We start from the raw sequence: 16,953 nt of genomic DNA, 5'->3' as shown, positions 1-16,953 counted from the left end.
TGCGCCGCGCAGCCCCCCCCCGGCCCCGCCGCCCCCGCGCGCCCCGCCCCGCCCCTCCCGGGCTTTTCCCCCCGCCCCCCCGCCGGGACCCCCGCCCGCCCGCCCCGCGCCCGCCCCGGCCCGCGTGGAATCTGCCGACTAGCTTTACCTAAAAGGAGGGGGGCGCCGAGCCCGGGCCGGACCAGACCCACCGGGGAGGAGGGGGGTGGGTGGTGGGCGAGAAAGAGAGGGGGGCTCTGAGAAAGGAGGGGGGATGGCTGGGAGGAGGGGGGAGAGGATGAGTGTGTTGAGGCTTGTGGGGGGGTTGGAGGGAGGGGGGGACACGTTTGAGACGGGGGGAGTTTTCCCCCCCCAGGCTTGGCAGGGATCCGCGGCGCTCGGCAGCCCCTTCCCTTTCCCGTCGGGCGGGGGAGGAGGAGGCGGGGGAAGAAGAAGGGGGCGCCCCGTTTTGTTACAATGTGTCAATTTTACGATCGGGGGGAGGGAGCGGATGAAAGGCGCGCGGGCAGCCAATCAGGAGGCGGCTTCCATTTTGGAGCCAGGCCGGCAGGGACCAGGCCGCCCTCCCTCCGCCGCCCTCCCTTCCCCTCGCCTTCCCCCAGGGCGGCTTTGTCGGCCTCGGGGCGGTTTGGCCACGGCGGGGGCTCTCTTGGGTGGGTAACGGGGAGCCTCGGCGTGGCAATTGGCTGGTCGGAGGGGCCCGGGCGGGCTCAGCCAATCGGGGCGCCGCTTGCATCGGGCCGGCGTTATTAGAGGCGGCGCGCGAGGCGAGCCCCGCAGACGGCCGAGGAGAGGCGGCCGGAGAGGAGCGGGGAGGGCGGGGGCGCGCGCGCGCTCCGGCCATGTTTTTCTGCAAAAAAAAAAAAAGAGGGTGGGTGGGGGGCAATGAAAGTGGCCAGCTGGGTTTGCCTTTGTTCGCGGGCGGGCCGGGGCAGGAGCGCTTCCCCCGCTGGCGTGCAATGCCTGGCCGCCTTTGAGCAGGACCCGAGGATGGAGGAAGACGTGATAAAAACCTGGAATTGTGGTTTTTTTGTTTTTTGTTTTCTTTCTTTGCCCATCTTGGTTCGGAGCCCGTCTTGCTCTTCTCCTGTCTTAACTAGGTCATGGCACGCCCTTAACGCCAGCCAGTCCCAGTTTTGCATGACCAAACAAAGTCAATCACACGCGTCTTTTGATCTTTTTCCCTTTTGTTTTTTGGAAAGCGCTGGCTTCTCTCTCTCGCCTGAAGTGTACATTTCGAGATAAGTCCGAAACACTTTAAAAAAAAAACCGTAACCTGGCCATTTTTTAAAACCTTTAAATCCTTCCGTGCTAACAAGGTAACGTGGTTAAAGCTTATTAGAAATAGGCACCGTTGAGAGTCTTGCAAAACAGGCAGGATCCTTTCCTTTTGTCCTTTCACGTTGTAAGTACCCGATCCGTTCTGTCCTTCTTAATAAGTGTAGTTTTCATGTTAATGTTAACTGCAGTTCTCCTGGTTTGTTTCTTTCAGGCTTCATCTGCATGTCATGATATATCTCTATAGCTATATATATATATTTGTCTTGTTGATCTAAACCAATTGCTTCTGAAGGCTTAGAAGATGCTTGAGATGTTGACCTACAGTAACTTAGTCAGGCGTAGCCACACTAACATGGACAGATGGGGCAGGAATTGATGTGTTTTTGTTTTTTTTTAAAAAAAGACGGTGGGGTGGGGGGGAGGAAAGACCACGCAGTTGTCTCGAGGAGCGGCATAAATCGCGAAATGTACCGACTTAAGGCAGCCCAAATTGGCTGGGGTCAAAATCCGTAAGATGCCTTAAACCCCCCACCACCACCACCACCTTCCTTTTTTTAATTACTATTTTGGTTTGGTTCTGTTGTTTTTAGCCCTAGGCATGACTGGGAGAGATTTGATTTGCAAATTTGCGGCAGATCAGAGAAGCCTGCGACCAATATTTAGCAATAGTGGGCTTTTTTTCCGCCCTTTTTATATGCCCCAGCCTCCCCCAACTGCACCTCCAGATCTGCCCGAGGAATGGTGTGCGGGTAAGTAACGCGTCCGCCCTTCGCAGGGGAAGAAGAGAGCAGGCCTCTCTTTCCTTCGCTCTGCGACAAAGGGGCTTCCTCCAGCATGGATAGCCAAGCTGCTTTCGGTTGGGTGGAGGGGGAAATGTTGCTAACGATCTGGGGGTGGGGGTGGGGAGGGATCGACCACCAGGATCAGATCCCTTTTCTTCCACCTTGGCCAAACAAAGCACTGGGCTGGAGCTGGAAGGGGCTGCTTGATGGATCCAGGCAGATTTGAGAGAAGCTGCCAAGCTGCTGCCCTTGAAAATCAAGCAGAAGGGCTTGCCTCCCCCCCCCCCCCCTTACTGCAAACAAAGAGAAGCGGAGAGGTTGGGGCTTCCTGCAGTTCTTAGGAAGGCTTTTTGTTTGTTATTTGCTGAATGCGTTTCCTTTTCCAAGAGAACCAGCGATCCGAAGCAATGGAAGCGAGTTGGCATTGCTCAGCTCTCTTCTCTCTCCCCCCCCCCCCAAAAAAACAACCATAGTCCAGGGTGTGAGGAAGGGAAGCAAAATGGAGTTTGGCCGGTTCTCTGTTCAGAGGCAAGCAGGCTGGAGCCATGCCGGGGGTGGGCGGGGGGGGGGAATGGTGTGTGAGGCTGGCTCCCAGTGGGACTCTTTGTTTGCTCTCTCTCCTTTTCCGCCTTGCAGGAGCTGCTCAGAGAGGTTTTCTTTGGTCCCCGGACAGCCCCCTGCCTCTCCCCTCGGATGGAGTGGGGAGGAAGCCGAGATGCCTCGCCTTCTCCTCCTCGCTGTCTTGCAAAGGAGAGACGGGGAAAGATGGTGGCTGTTTTGCAGCAAGCCAGCAAGTCCTGGCTGGGCTCCAGCCCTGCCTGCTCTTCTGCTGAGCCCTCCCAGGGGAGAAGTCAGAATAGCTGGGCTCTTAAGGCGGCGGGCTGTGCCCTTCTAAGTCTCTCCAGCAGCAGCAGCAGCTCCATGGCACGGTTGGGGCAGGCAGCCTCTCCCCCCCTTCCCCCCCTTGCTTGCAGCAGAGGGAGAGGGTTGCTCAGACATGGCGGCGCTGCCTTCCTTCTTCTGCTGCTGCTTCTGCAGGCAGCTGGGCGAGGGGTGGGGAGGACCCTGAGCTCCTGCCCTGGAAGCTCCAAGCTGGGTGTTGGCGGCATTGCTCAGCCTCTCCTCCCCCAGACCTGACCCCTAGGAAGGGTGAGCTCAGCCATGTTGGAGGAGCAGGAGGAGGAGGAGGAGGAACAGCAGCAGCTGCTGTTGTTGCAGCAGCACCAGCGAAGGGAGCCGTGCTCTCTTGTCAGACCAGAGCGAGCTTCTTCCTGCTGGCATCTGCCCACTTGGCAGTGGAGAGGCTTGTGCCAGGCGTAGCTCGGCTGAAGCCGCTCGCTTGGTTTGCAGGGCCAAGATCCAGAGTAAGGACAGGAGAGCCACTCGGGCGCTCCCTTCTCTTTCCTCCAGCCAAGACGGCTCGCTCTCTCCAGCAGTGGATCCTCGGGTTGCTTCACTGCGCTCAGCTGCTCCCACATGGGGGCATTTTTTGAAAGAGCAAGGGCGACGCCTCGGGCCTTGACTTCACGCCAGACTCTTCTATTGCAGCCTTTTCCGCAGGCTCGGCCAGGATCTTTTTGTTTTTTTAATCGATGCAGAAATTAGTAGAGGAGCCACCAGCTCTGGTTTGGGGCTTAGAAAAAGATTAGCTGTCCTCAGAGCAGCCGGAGTGGCAAAATAGGCACCGATCTCGGCAAGCGTAAATCCATCTGACCTTTCTCTTCCCTATCAATCTCTCGGGAGGGGTGAGGGTTGAAGCCTTTCTCTTCCCCAGCCCTGGTGCTGCTGCTGCTGCTGCTGCTAAAATATTCAGAGGGAGGCCCTGGGTGTTGCCTCTCGGATGCCATTTTACCACCTCTACCGGGGGATTTGCTCAAGCGGTTAAACCGGTTTTTAAGCAACAGCTTCGAGGAACGGACTCTGCCTGCCTGTTAAACATTAAGCCACGTCATCCTTCAGGCCTTTGTGGGAAGAGAGAAGGTAAAGCGATTGCTTAAGTCGAAAGCATACAAGTGGGACATAATCCTGGTCAATTATGCCAACTGCTTCAGAGTCAACCTGCTTAGCCTGACATCGTACACTTGGCGGCCTTTAAAGTGGGGTTGGGAGAACTGGCTTTAATTTCTGCCACCAGGCTGAGGGAGGAGGAGGAGGCAGCATCCTGGCGCATTGTTATTTCCATGTGAACAATCCTGCCGGGAGAGAGTGGTTGCGTGCATCTTCTACCGATTTGCCATTTCCTCTCCCTCAGTAGGTGACCTACTTGCTGGGAGGGAGAACAGCGAGCCCAGTCCCCAGATGCTGGCTTAAGAAGGCATCTGCCCCAAGATTGCTGGTATGTGCTAGCAGAGATGTGGCGGCCGATGGCTTCTCGGATTCCTTTCGGATGAGTCGGAGCCAGGCACCAGCAACAGCCCAGAACAAGCTTGATCCTGCAGCTCCGATCTTTGTGCTTCTTCCTTGGGTTTTTCATTCCCTCCTCATCACACTGAGCCGAATGTAGGTCACTGTGCAATGGCTACTCTTTAGCTTCCGTATCTTTTGCAATTGGGCTAGAATATTGCGGGTTAAGACTTTTCCAAGCAATCCGCATATCTTTCTTTTACCATTGTTCAATATACAGTTGCATAGTTCCCCCCCCTCGCCCCCCCCCCCCCATGCTGTAGATAGGTGTGAAGGCAGGGCTGGAATACATCGATAATTTTATGTACAAATTAATCCCGTGATTTCAAGGCTGAGATAAGATGTAAACTGAAATGTTTGCAGCTTGCGTGAACAGTTGCGATGCTGACTTAGACACAATGGAATGCCTGGTTTTCCTCCTTGACTGAAGTGCCTGGATTAAGTACTACATTGTTGTGTCCTAATTTGGGATTTCTGGATATTAGACCGTTTATTTTAAAATTTCAACAGAGTGGCTGAGTCGAAGGCTCTAAGATGGAGTCTTTTGGTTGATCAAAGCAGACTTTTGGAATTTGGATAATTATGCAGATGGCGAAGACCTGCGTTGGCTGTCGAGTTTGTTAAATTGTCTCGAGAGGGTGATTTGCACTGAATTTGTGTAGAAATGGTTTGCCTGCTTCATCTGTTTAGCCAACAAGCAGTAATATTTCAATGCATGTCAGTTTCAAGGGTGTTTTACTTCATTCCATTTGAACTGTCCTTGGAGAAGGCTTTGATGTGCAAAAATGCACATCATTCCCGATGTTTCTAAAGGTTTTCAAGTTAAATTAGCCCAGAGGTAGAAATTCTCTGTTTTTCTAGCCCAAATGGTTCAATGTCTGTGTAGGGACATTGTAAGTCTGAATTGAGGCCGGCGTGGAAATCCAAACTTAACTTCACTCAAACGTTAGAGAAGAAGCTGTGTGAGAGCAAGTTCGTACAAGCAAGCCTCCTGGCCCGCTTCCTGTTTTGTTATATATTTAGACAGCCAAGACTCCACCCACTTTTGTGAGCCAGAAGACGAGAGTACAGAGGGGCAGTTTTATGAAATGTTTGCACATTCTGAATGGCTCTTTGTCCCCCGAGCAAGGTCTAGTTGAATGCTTTTTTCCCCCTTTGCACTTTAAACCTTCCTCCAGCAGAGGAAGAAAGTGGCTGGAGGGGGCTCTTTAGGCAGTTGTAAGGGGACCTTCAAGCGGGCAGGAAGAGATTAAGCAAAAGAAACAGGATCGGCTTCCAATCTTCCTAGTGTGAAGTGAATGTGTAGGGTAGGGGGGAGAAATGGAGGTATACGGTAGGAGCTTACGTAAAAGAAGGATACTCTTATGGAGTAAGGTTAAGCTGCTCTTGGCCATAAGGAACAGAACAATCTCCACATTCATCATGTGATTGGCTCAGTTTCGGTCTTAACGGTTGTTTACAAAGGCACTGCTGGGCGGTGTGCAAGTCAGTTTGTCTTGTCGTCTTGTATATGGAGCCAGTTGTCTATTCAGCAGGCCATGGAAAACCAAGGTGGATGTGTTATTTGAACCCAGTCTTGTTCACATATTGTGCTGTGCCATAATTTGATCTGTCTGGTCTTGATTAAATATTATATATCAGTCGGATCTGCTGTGGCTCCCTCGGCCAATCATGGCTGCGGTGCAGATCTTGTCATCGTATCCTGTTAAGGAGCAGTTGCTAGGATGCACTGGCCTGCATTTCACCTCCTTTTCTGCTCTCAAGCGCCCAATGCCGGACGAGGCAACCCTTGGCAATCTAACCCAGGAACTGTTTGTGTGAATACCCTACTGAGGATTTGGGCAAGGAATATGGCATTGCTGGAGCTTGGCAAAAGGACTAGTTTTAGCTTTGGTAATGCTGCTAAATTTGGTAGCTTTGGTAAGCCTAAACCACAGGCATAACATTATCCCAATAAGAGCCAGCCAATTCTTTTAATTGTATACTTCTGGCAAATTGTTAGACAAAATAAAATTGTATGTCCATCCTCCAGAGTGCTTCCAGTTGGTATATTAGTGGCAAAGGTAATCTGAGAACAGCAAGTGCCTTTTGGATCACATTACCTTTGAATAATTGCCTTCGTGATTAATGCCACTCCTTCAAGGCAAAAATATTAGGACATTTTGCATAAATACGTGCCTACTGGTTGAAGTTTTGTGTCAGACTGCAAAACATCAAGTCCCGAAGCAGACTATGTTCTTCCTCAAAAGGCCAGCTTTAGTTATGTTTGTCTTGCAACACTAAGAGACGGTTGAGGAAGTAGCATAATTCAAGTTGCTTAAACGCGAGGAGCTTGAGACTCTGCTTCTACTTTATGATGGCAACGATAGCTTCATTTTATTACGCTTTCAAATAGCTGGATGACATGTGCTCTGGATAGTATTGAAAATGACACAGTGTGATGTATTTTGTGCACACGTGGTTTCAGGACTGAATTCTAATGTATCCCTTTTAGTAGAAATTAGGTTTGAGTTTTATGGGAAACCAATAGTTGGCTTCCCATTGTGCAACAGTTCTAAATCATACATTAAAATCAAACCTGGATCAAGGCGATGTGTGAACTGAGAAATCTTTGCTGGGCCAAAATAAACTCAAATCAGTTCATGGAACAAACTGAAGTTCAACCCCCACCTACTGACTGCTCTGGTAAAATGGTTATTTTCAAGTATTCAAATGCAGCCGCCAGCAGTGCGACTCTCTATCAAATAGCGTGGATGGGCTCTCGGTAGGATTATGGACTATGAGTAGAATATTCAAGGACATTGGCCTTGGCCACTGAAAATGACAAATCTACATGATGGCCACTGGAGGCTAGGTTTGCTCAAGACACTTGATTACTGAATGCACCTATTTTTTTTATTCATGTAATACACTGAATAATAAATGATTTGAATGAGCAAAACCTTGTTCTTTATGGCTTAACCTGTAGTCACTAAGCAAGTTTGGAATGTTGTGCAAATGCTGTTAGGTCTAAGTGACCTGGTTAGTGTGCCATACATTTGTTATGTTTGCAAATTTCCCTAAGTTTGCTTAATATTTGAACGCATCTTTAATTTGGACTCTTTTTTTTTTCCAACTTAAAAAAAGGAACGTTGTGTCTGGTCTTCTTGAGTGACTTGCTAGCAAGTGTTAAATAAGCGATTAGTCTTGTGCTTATTTCAATGTTTTCCCACTAGCTAGATAAAAAGAAGTCAACTTATTCAAGCAGCAGCTCTATAAATGCTTGAAAGCGACCATGCTAGATTAGAGTACTGGCATCACTAATCCCCGTCATTTTGGGGCATACTTCAGTTTGTTGGGTTACACGTTTTGAACAAATGTCAGCATGCAATAGGTGAAACAGACAATGCTGTAACATGAAACCTGGAAGGTAGAGCAATGAAACCTTGCAACACCACGTGAATCGATTTATACAACAATAAGGTTTATTGTACTTACTGTTTCTGTAAATTGACTTCAGCCCATGTCATGCTTTTGAGGATGCTAAATTAAAGGGAGAATGTAAAACATAGTTAAAAGAGGGCAGTTTTGCGTTTAGTTGCAGTGCTAACTCATGCTAGGCTTAGAGAAAGAGGAAGTATGTTTCTCATTTTACAGGAGATGTGGTTTGTTCCCATTTCCGTGTTTACTACAGAGTGGACAACTTGTATATTACACATATAGTAGAACTCCACCCACCCACCAGTAGAGTACAAAACTGGCATGCTCATGGCTGAGAGGTTTTGTAATTAGTAGTAGAACTATAAATGAATGCTAGAAATGTATCCTGCACTAATTATTTAAAAATCATGCAAAACTATGCCCTAGCTTCCTTTTACGAAGAGGGTAGGAAACAAAGGCAGCATTTAAGAACCAGAAGTTAGCTTGGCACACAAGGTAATTATGCAGATAAAACAAAGGCACAGAACATATCGTTCCTAATTCCTGAAAGGAAAAAAATGAGATTAAAGTACAGTGACTAGTAATACTTTTTCAAGAAAAGTCAGTTACAAGCATTGCACCAACAATACCAGTCAGAAGTTACTTGTTTTTCATGAACTTGATCCCACCTCCCAATTGTAGCTAGTGTGCAACGAGCCGATTGGATTTTTCATAAATATTTCAAGCTTTGCGAAATTACCCAGGTTTCAGAAGTGATTTCCTTGGTGAGGCTCATTCAGAGAACACAGGTCCAAAGCCCCGCGGAAGAGAAGACATTGCTTGCTTGCGCTTTCGGGTCAGCTGACGTCTTCCTCCGCCATCTGCCTTTTGCTTTTTGGACTGGTAGCAATTTCCTCTTCCCTTGACTGTCACAGCAAAGCTTCCATGGGTGGTGGTGGTTTTTAGGCTTAGAGGGCCATCTAGTGGTGACACGAAGTAGCTACAAGAAGAAAAATGGCCTCCTGTTAATGGTGACTTCATGGACATCCAAGCCAACATCCATGGATGTTGCTAGGCAAGGTGCTGCCACCTGTTGAAAGCTTTAAAAAAATGTTTAAAACTGCTAAGTTAGATAGTGGGACACAGCTCCCAATTTATCTGCAGAGCCAACTCACTAAACTTGTACTTAAAAATGTAGAATCTGTTGAAATACCCTAAGCACAAATGGTGCCAGGCAACAATAAAATGGTATTTGCTGAAAATGACTTTGCCGTCTGTATTGTAATTCTTTTTAGCGTGGGTGTTTATTTCTTAATCCCAAAGTGAGACTTCAAAAGGCAGGGCAAAGATTCAGATACTTCCTCCCTCCTGCACGTGTGCCAAAAAATAAAGAGACTACGTGCACTATCTTTAAGCTGATTGGAGGAAGAATATAAAGCATCGTTACTGTACACTACTCCAAATCCTATTTAAAGCCCAAAGACCATCCTGTATTTTGGGTATCGTCTTGCTGGAAAGAAGCAAGTACCCCAGAAGATGAAAAAAAAAGTGTGGCAACATTGATCTTAGGTCATTATGGAACCTTTTTTTTTTTGTATAAAGGCTTCCAAGGCGGTTTGTTGCATTTATAAAAACATCCTTAAACTTAGCTTGAGATCCATCAGGACAAAGTGAAGGTGACTCTGGCAACCCCAATAGGCAAACTCATAATCCTAAATACAGGAAACCCTCAAATTGCACGTTCATTTAGTGACACTTCAAAGTTATGACACTTAAGCAACCCAGAGGACACATTACCAAATTAAGGGGAGGGGAAGGAAAAAATAGAAAAACATTAAGATGCACAGTCTAAGTGGAATTATTTAGGGAAATAAAATGTGGAAGAGGAAATTTATTTTTAGGTAAATATAAAACCGGGGTTGCTGGAATTTCACCCCGAAAATCCATCTGAGTGAAGAAGAAAATAAGCAAGGGCAACAACAGGAAGAGGAGGGAAAAGAAGGGTAAAGGAGAGGAAGTAAGGCAGACATTGTAAAAGGAGAGAGGGTAAGAAGAAGAGAGGAGTGGGGGAGAGGAAGAAAGAAGGTAGAAGGAGGGAGGTTGGGAAGAAAAGAGGGTTGTTGCAAAATAAGATGGATACATGGGGGGGGGAGAAAGCAACCCCAATTATGCTTTTTATATTTTTAAACAGATTGTGATAAACGCTAGAAGACAACAGGTAAATATTAATAGTACCTATGATAATGTATATTTGTGAATGAATATGGAAAGAAAAAATAAAACTTTATAGAACAAAGTTGAGACACTGAGAAGTGCCTTATGATGGATTTTTCACCCTTAACTCTTCCAGCATCCCTGAGGTCATGTGATCAAAATTCAGCCACTTGGCAATTGACTCATATTTATGACAGTTGCAGTTTCCTAGGCAGGTCATGTCAATCACCTTTTGTGACATTCACACGGGGAATACTTAAGAACTGTGTTAGCTGCAGTCACTTGACAAGTGTGCAAAGTTGTAAAATGGGGCCAGACCAGTGTCTTGCCTAGCAACAGAATGCCCATCAGCCCCAACTAGGTGGCCATGATATAATGCAATGGTGGTGTGTGTGTGTGTGTACAGGCCAAATTGCAAGAATCCGTGCAACCTCTTTGGAGAGGATGTAACTTGGAGGGCACCCAGTTGAAGAACCTCATTTTAATTATATTTCTTTATTAGTAACCCAAGGCAGCCATGTCTAATGCTCCTTGCTCATTTCCCCCACAACAACCCTGCAAGGTGGGCTGGTTTTCCTGTCTGAAGCAGAACTCGCAGCCTCCGGCTTCCTAAGCCAGCGGGCAAAAAGAGAACCCGCGTTGGGGTATCCAAGCGCCGGGAACAAATCTTTGACGCCCCGGATTGGGTCGATGCAAGAGGGACCAAGACAGCTTCGATCCTCCCTCGGCGCTTTATAGGGAAACTGGCGGCGGAGACTCGCCGCCTTCCGAAGCCGCAGCGAGGAGGAAGGAGGCGAGGCCTCCTCCACCGCCTCTCTCCCACTCTCGCCCGAGAAGCAGCTCTTTTCGAGGAGGCGGCGGCGGCAGCAGCAGCAGCGGCGGCGGCGCTAGTCCATGGCCGAGAGGAACAGCTCGGGACCCGGCAGCCGGGAAGCCAACGAGCCGAGGAAGGGCTCGAAGACCGAGCTGAAAGCGGTGGTGGTGGGAGACGGCGGCTGCGGAAAGACTTCGCTCCTTTTGGTGCACGCCAAAGGCGCTTTCCCCGAGGTGAGCGCTGGCTTTTATAGACCCTCTCAGCCAATCAGGGCTCGCTCGGCCCCCTCCTCAGCTCGCTCCGCGCGGGAAGCTCCCCATTCCCGAATCGTCGCGCGGGAAGCTTCTAGAAGGTCTGGAAGCTTCCTTCAGGAGAGGGTCCTAGAATCCCCTCAGAGGCAAAAAAAAAAGGGGCGGCATTTCCCTCTATTGCGAGTGGGGGTCGCTCAGAAAGATCCCCCCGTATCCTCATTCTGACAACCTGTGTGGAGGGTCCCTGATTTTGGCAAAGGTGCCATTTGTAGCACCTTCCTCAGGAGGAGATTCTTGGCCAGTAGCAGACATAAAAATCAGCCCAGATGTGTGAGACTGACACAGCTGGGGATGATGGGCTTGATAGTGTGATAGGGTTCAAAGCTGTGGAGATGGCAACATTGTCTTGACTCCCATCAAAATAAACAACAAAGAAGGCCTATAAATAAATACATTTAAAAGACAGGAAATAAAGCCTCGATTTCTTTTTTATTTAAAAAAGGAAAGAATAAGAGTCATTTGAGTCTCATTTCGAGGGGTCCCATCTTTGTCGCCCGTTTAGGCAAACAGCAGGCCGCCCTCATATTTACTGGCTTGATGAGAATGGGCAAAATTGCTTGAAGCGAAGCGAAAAGTCTGGCTTTATCGCTACGCACGACACATGCAAACGTTGTGGAAATGACTAAAATGGGGCAAAATTGTTCCCCTTGGTGGTTCATCTTAAGAAACATCTCAACATCTACGTAGCCGGCCCGGCAACAGGATGCATGAGTGAAGGACTTCCCGTTACTGCTTCACTTATCGCAGATTTGAAAGTTGGGGGGATTGCACATCCTTGATGGCCTCAGGGGTGATTCAGTTTTCTGCACAAGGCTGTAAGGACAACTTGCTATCTCCATCAGTATAATGCTTCTGCAATCAATGTGGCCCCATAGCAAATCTGAATTTGATACAACCAACAAAGATGATGAGGGGACTGGAGGCTAAAACATATGAAGAACGGTTGCAGGAACTGGGTATGTTTAGCTTAAAAGAAAGAAGGACTAGGGGAGACATGATAGCAGTCTTCCAGTATCTCAGGGGCTGCCACAAAGAAGAGGGAGTCAACTATTCTCCAAGGCCTCTGAGGGTAGGACAAGAAGCAATGGGTAGAAACTAATCAAGGAGAGAAGCAACTTGGAACTGAGGATAAATTTCCTGACAGTTAGAACAATTAATCAGAGGAACAGAAGTTGCCTCCAGAAGTTGTGAATGCCCCAACACTGGAAGTCTTTAAGAAGATGTTGGATAGCCATTTGTCTGAAACGGTATAGGGTTTCCTGCCTAGGCAGGGGGTTGGACTAGAAGACCTCCAAGGTCCCTTCCAAGTCTACTATTATATTATATTATATTAATGCAAGGCTGGTTCCAATGAGCTCTGGATTTCAGACTGAAATCCACGGCAGAATCCGGTTCTTCCAGAATTTTTTTGCAGAAATCTGCCAAGATTGATACTTGAACAATTGCAGAAATTCACACACAACGTGTGTTCTACTTGAAAATGCTCCTGGACCAAGAGGCAGAAGTCAGGCAGGATATCTGGAGGTCTGTGGTATGCCACATCCTAGATACAACTCAAAACAAGAAAAAATAAATAAGGCTTAGCCTTGGTGAAGGTCTATAGATCTTAGTCTTAGTCCAACATAATGGCTGTTTCAGGCATTGGGATTTATTGGGTATTATTGGGCAGCTAGTTCTTTTGCTGCCCATCAGTTTTCTATATTTTTATGTATCTGCTGCTCTTCCTTAGAATGGGAGGCAAAGAAACAAGCTATCCTAGTTATCTGCAGGATCGCATCCTACCACACATGTCCCTGCGACCTATCCGCTCACACAGGGAGGGACTCCTGGTGCCGTCCGCTAGGCAGTGTCAGCGGGCGACACCTAGGAGTAGGTCCTTCTCTGTGATGGGCCCAACCCTCTGGAATGACCTCCCCCCCGACATTCGAACCACCACCGACCTCCGCTCCTTCCGTCAAAAGTTAAAGACTCACCTATTTCAATCAGCTGGCCTGGCACTCTCTTAGTTTTACCTCCCGGGGATTTATTTTAATTGGGTTTGGGTTTTTAATTGGGGATGTTTTTAGGGTTTTAGAATATATTTATTTCTTGTACAGCCTATCTCCTCCATCCAAATGTATTTAATTGTTTTATGATTGTATTTTTATCTGCATTGACTGTACACCGCCCCGAGTCCCTTTTTGGGAGAGGGGGCGGTCTAGAAATCCAAGAAATAAATAAATAAAATAAATCCACAGTCATGGCTCAGTCTGCTCTCCTTAAAAAGTCCCTTTTTAACAGTTTTTTAAAACAGCTTAAGAGAGTTTAAGACAGCTTTTTAAAAAGTTTTAAAAACAGCTTAAATGCATGTGGTTGCCATCACTTAAAGATTTGGAAAGTTTCGCGGCTATTTTTTGCAGAAGGGAAATATAAAGTTGTAAAACACGCTGGGAGGAGCTGTGAAACTTGACAGTGTATACTAATAACGTTCATTTTCCACTTCCGGACAGGAATATGCCCCTTCGGTCTTTGAAAAATATACAACCAATGTCATTGTGGGGAAAAAAGAAGTCGTCTTACATTTGTATGATACTGCAGGTAATATTCATCTTGATTCTGCTTTTTTTTTAAAAAAAAAGTTCATCCAAAGGTAGCCAAGTTAGGTGTTCCTCTAAAAGTTTAGGTAATCCCTGTGGTGCAAATTAGGAATATTATCAGAACATATCTTGCTTGGCATATTGAAAACACTGTCCATTTGGAGTTTTCCTGCTCCATATTATTGTAAAAAAACAGAGCAAGCAAGAAGTCAGCCAGATATACATAACACACGTAGAAAACGCACCTAAATTTATTTGGTAATTTCTTCCTTTTAGGACAAGAAGATTATGATCGCTTACGGCCACTCTCGTACCAAAGCACTCATGTGGTTTTGATTTGCTATGACGTCATGAATCCTTTTAGCTTTGATAATGTATTAATCAAGGTAAGAGGTCTTTAGAACTAAAACGTGAAAGAAACATGATTTTATTCTCTATAGAGTCACCTGTTTGTGAAGCAGCTAATTAGAAGTCCTTTAGTGCACATAGGATCTGGAGATTTCTCCCAGTTGGTTTGGTGACAACTGAATGTGCTGTCACTGTCGCTTGTAAGCCATGATTTAAGGGTTTGCACAAACTACAGATCAAACCAGTTGCAGCTTATTGAAGAAACTTATCATTTAGCATATGTAATTGTGGCACTTTCAAAGCTACACTGTCAGCATTAATCTAACTCTCAGCCTTCACGACAAAAGTGGAGAAACCAGGAAAGTTAGGAGGAAATGGCTTCTAACAAGTCTTGCAAACCACAGCTTAGTACATGTACGTGTACCCCTATTCCGTTTGAGCCGCTCTAGCAAAGTCCACACTTTGTTCTCCAACAGTGGATCCAGGAAGTCAACCACTTCTGCCGCGGAATCCCCATCCTCTTGGTGGGTTGTAAAACTGATCTCCGGAAAGACAAAGAACATCTCAAAAAGCTCCGTTCCGCTCAACAGGAACCGATCACCTACAAACAGGTAAAGAGAGCAAGCCACTTACCTCTTTCTTCAGGTATAAACCACTAAACTCAGGTCACCTGTCCTTTCAAGCAACATCGGGTCAGTTGAGGAGGCATCACCCATAACCAAAGCTTCAGGTCTGTCTGCATTTCATATAGGTGAAGACTGTTTCTCACCAGGAGAGCAATGGGATTGAAGGTGTCTGTTTCTCAGCAGGAGAGCAATGGGATTGAAGGTGTCAGATGAAGAGCTGAATTTGCTGCCTGGCCCAGCGTAGAAAAGTATTTAATGACCGAGTTACACGCAAGGCACTGAGCCAAAAAACGATTTGGTTTAGACTTAAGGAGGCTAAGGGACACAGTGGCTCAGCGGCTAGGACGCTGAGCTTGTCGATCAGAAAGGTTGGCAGTTTGGAGGTTTGAATCCCTAGCTCCGTGTAACGGAGTGAGCTCCTGTTACTTGTCCCAGCTTCTGCCAACTTAGCAGTTTGAAAGCACATTAAAAATGCAAGTAGAAAAATAGGAACCACCTTTGGTGGGAAGGGAACAGCGTTCCCTGCGCCTTTGGCATTGAGTCATGCTGGCCACATGACCACAGAGACGTCTTCGGACAGCGCTGGCCTTTCGGCTTTGAAACGGAGATGAGCATCGCCTCCTAGAGTCAGGAACGACTAGCACATTTGTGCGAATCTTTACCTTTATCTAAGGAGACTATTTCCAAAAGGTCCTTTTCCAAAAGGCAACTGGACATTCTTGGGTTTTTCCTTGAAAAAGTTTCACTTCTCATCCAAGGAGCTTCTTCAGTTCTGCTTCTTTCAAGGTTTCCCCCCCCCCCCTTTGAAAACGAAAACATTTTCAAGGAAAAAAACCAAGAAAGTTGAGTTGCCTTTCAGAAAAGCAGCTTCGGGTACAAACCATGATTTGAGTATTTCCACAGACACTGAGTCGGCTAGGCTAGTCTACTTGCCTATCTTGTGTGATGTTGTCGAAGTAGATACATTAGCTCCTACAATAGCACAGACTTATCTACCGCTTTCTTAAGTGCTTTTATAGCCCTCCCTAAGCGGTTTACAGAGTCAGCCTCTTGCCCCCAACAATCTGGGTCCTCATTTGGCCCACCTTGGAAGGACGGAAGGACGAGTCAACCTTGAGTTGGTGAGGATCAAACTGCCGAACTTCACCTAGCAGCCAGCTGAAGTAGCCTGCAGTGCTGCACTCCAACCATTGTGCCACCTTGGCTCACCACAATGCTCAACTTGGGGCAGAGTAGAGCCCACAGCCTCCTGCGAACCCCGACCCCCCAGTCAGTACCCCTCCTCACCCTCTGCTTCCCCAAAAGCAGCGTGAAAAATCCATCAGCCATCAACCAGTTTATCTTGCTGCTCGCTGTTGATGCCATCACGTAAGGCTTCTGTGGGTATTCTCTCTCTTGCAGGGCGAAGAAGCTTGTTGCCAGATCGGTGCCAGCGTATACCTTGAGTGTTCAGCCAAGTTTCGGGAAAACGTTGAGTCCATTTTCATCGAAGCGGCTAGCATAGCCCTGAACGCCATCAAGAAGGCCAAACGCCAGAACAAATCAAGACCTTGCGTCCTCTTATGACAATGTGAAACCGGACAGAGGAAGACTTTTTCTTCTTCTTCCTTCCATGATATCCAAGGAAACATTTGCAGGGTTCTTTCTGGACTTGAAAAAGGGACTTTTCATTTGGATTGTAACAGGATTTCTGCTTTTGCATCCAGGGGTGAAAAGTTTCACTAAGAAGCAGCTCTTCCTTTCCCAGGTCTTTTTTATTTCCAGGAGATCACTTTGCTACTTGCCTTTTTAAAATATATATACATATATATATAACAATTTAAAAAAAAACCTCTTACATCCTAGCAGTATTATCTAGGAAGTGGTACTTTTCAATAAACTTTTCAAGGTGCACGCTGGCGTTGCATGGCATAAAACATATGAGGAACGGCTGCAGGAACTGGGTATGTCTAGTTTAATGAAAAGAAGAGCTAGGGGAGACAGGATAGCAGTGTTCCAATATCTCAGGGGCAGCCCCAAAGAAGAGGGAGTCAAGCTGTTCTCCAAAGCATTCGAGGGCAGAACAAGAAGCAATGGATGGAAACTCATCAAGGAGAGAAGCAACCCAGAACTGAGGAGAAATTTCCTGACAGTGAGAACAATTAATCAGTGGAACAACTTGCCTCCAGAAGTTGTAAATGCTCCAACACTGGAAGTTTT

At 47.1% G+C, this 16,953-nt stretch overlaps 1 protein-coding gene and 1 long non-coding RNA gene across 4 annotated transcripts; one reads left to right on the top strand and one right to left on the bottom strand.

Annotated features, from left to right (window-relative positions):
- Window positions 1–2,166: 2,166 nt before the first annotated feature.
- RHOF (ras homolog family member F, filopodia associated) lies at window positions 2,167–16,554 on the top strand. Of its 3 annotated transcripts, none has more exons than XM_081966248.1 (5): window positions 2,167–6,283; window positions 13,694–13,781; window positions 14,057–14,166; window positions 14,605–14,739; window positions 16,156–16,554. In XM_081966248.1, the coding sequence occupies exons 1-5, from the start codon at window positions 6,191–6,193 to the stop codon at window positions 16,318–16,320; spliced, it is 591 nt and encodes a 196-aa protein (XP_081822374.1). In that variant the 5' UTR covers window positions 2,167–6,190; the 3' UTR covers window positions 16,321–16,554. The 3 variants fall into 3 exon arrangements, 2 of the variants coding, with proteins under 2 accessions (XP_081822374.1, XP_081822373.1); XR_014176465.1 differs by lacking the exons at window positions 2,167–6,283; window positions 16,156–16,554 and adding exons at window positions 10,668–11,126; window positions 14,957–16,132 and having other exon boundaries at window positions 14,605–14,919; XM_081966247.1 differs by lacking the exon at window positions 2,167–6,283 and adding an exon at window positions 10,668–11,126.
- Window positions 7,909–9,384, bottom strand: LOC309398930. Its single transcript, XR_014176466.1, has 2 exons — window positions 8,626–9,384; window positions 7,909–7,988 (listed from the first exon to the last, which is right to left on the bottom strand). It is a non-coding gene; the product is annotated as an uncharacterized lncRNA (long non-coding RNA).
- Window positions 16,555–16,953: the final 399 nt, after the last annotated feature.

Source organism: Natrix helvetica (assembly GCF_964273705.1).
Source record: "Natrix helvetica genome assembly, chromosome: 14".
In the NCBI taxonomy this organism is placed as follows: Eukaryota; Metazoa; Chordata; class Lepidosauria; order Squamata; family Natricidae; genus Natrix; species Natrix helvetica.
The sequence above is the reverse complement of the archived record's forward strand: the minus strand, read 5'-3'. Positions and strand labels throughout refer to the sequence as shown.

Bases quoted from the DNA above. Each gene is read 5' to 3' on its own strand.
- RHOF (XM_081966247.1), top strand. From the start codon at position 10,974: ATGGCCGAGAGGAACAGCTCGGGACCCGGCAGCCGGGAAGCCAACGAG. The intron at 13,782-14,056 runs GTAATATTCATC...TCTTCCTTTTAG, and splicing joins ACATTTGTATGATACTGCAG to GACAAGAAGATTATGATCGC. The intron at 14,740-16,155 runs GTAAAGAGAGCA...TCTCTCTTGCAG, and splicing joins AACCGATCACCTACAAACAG to GGCGAAGAAGCTTGTTGCCA.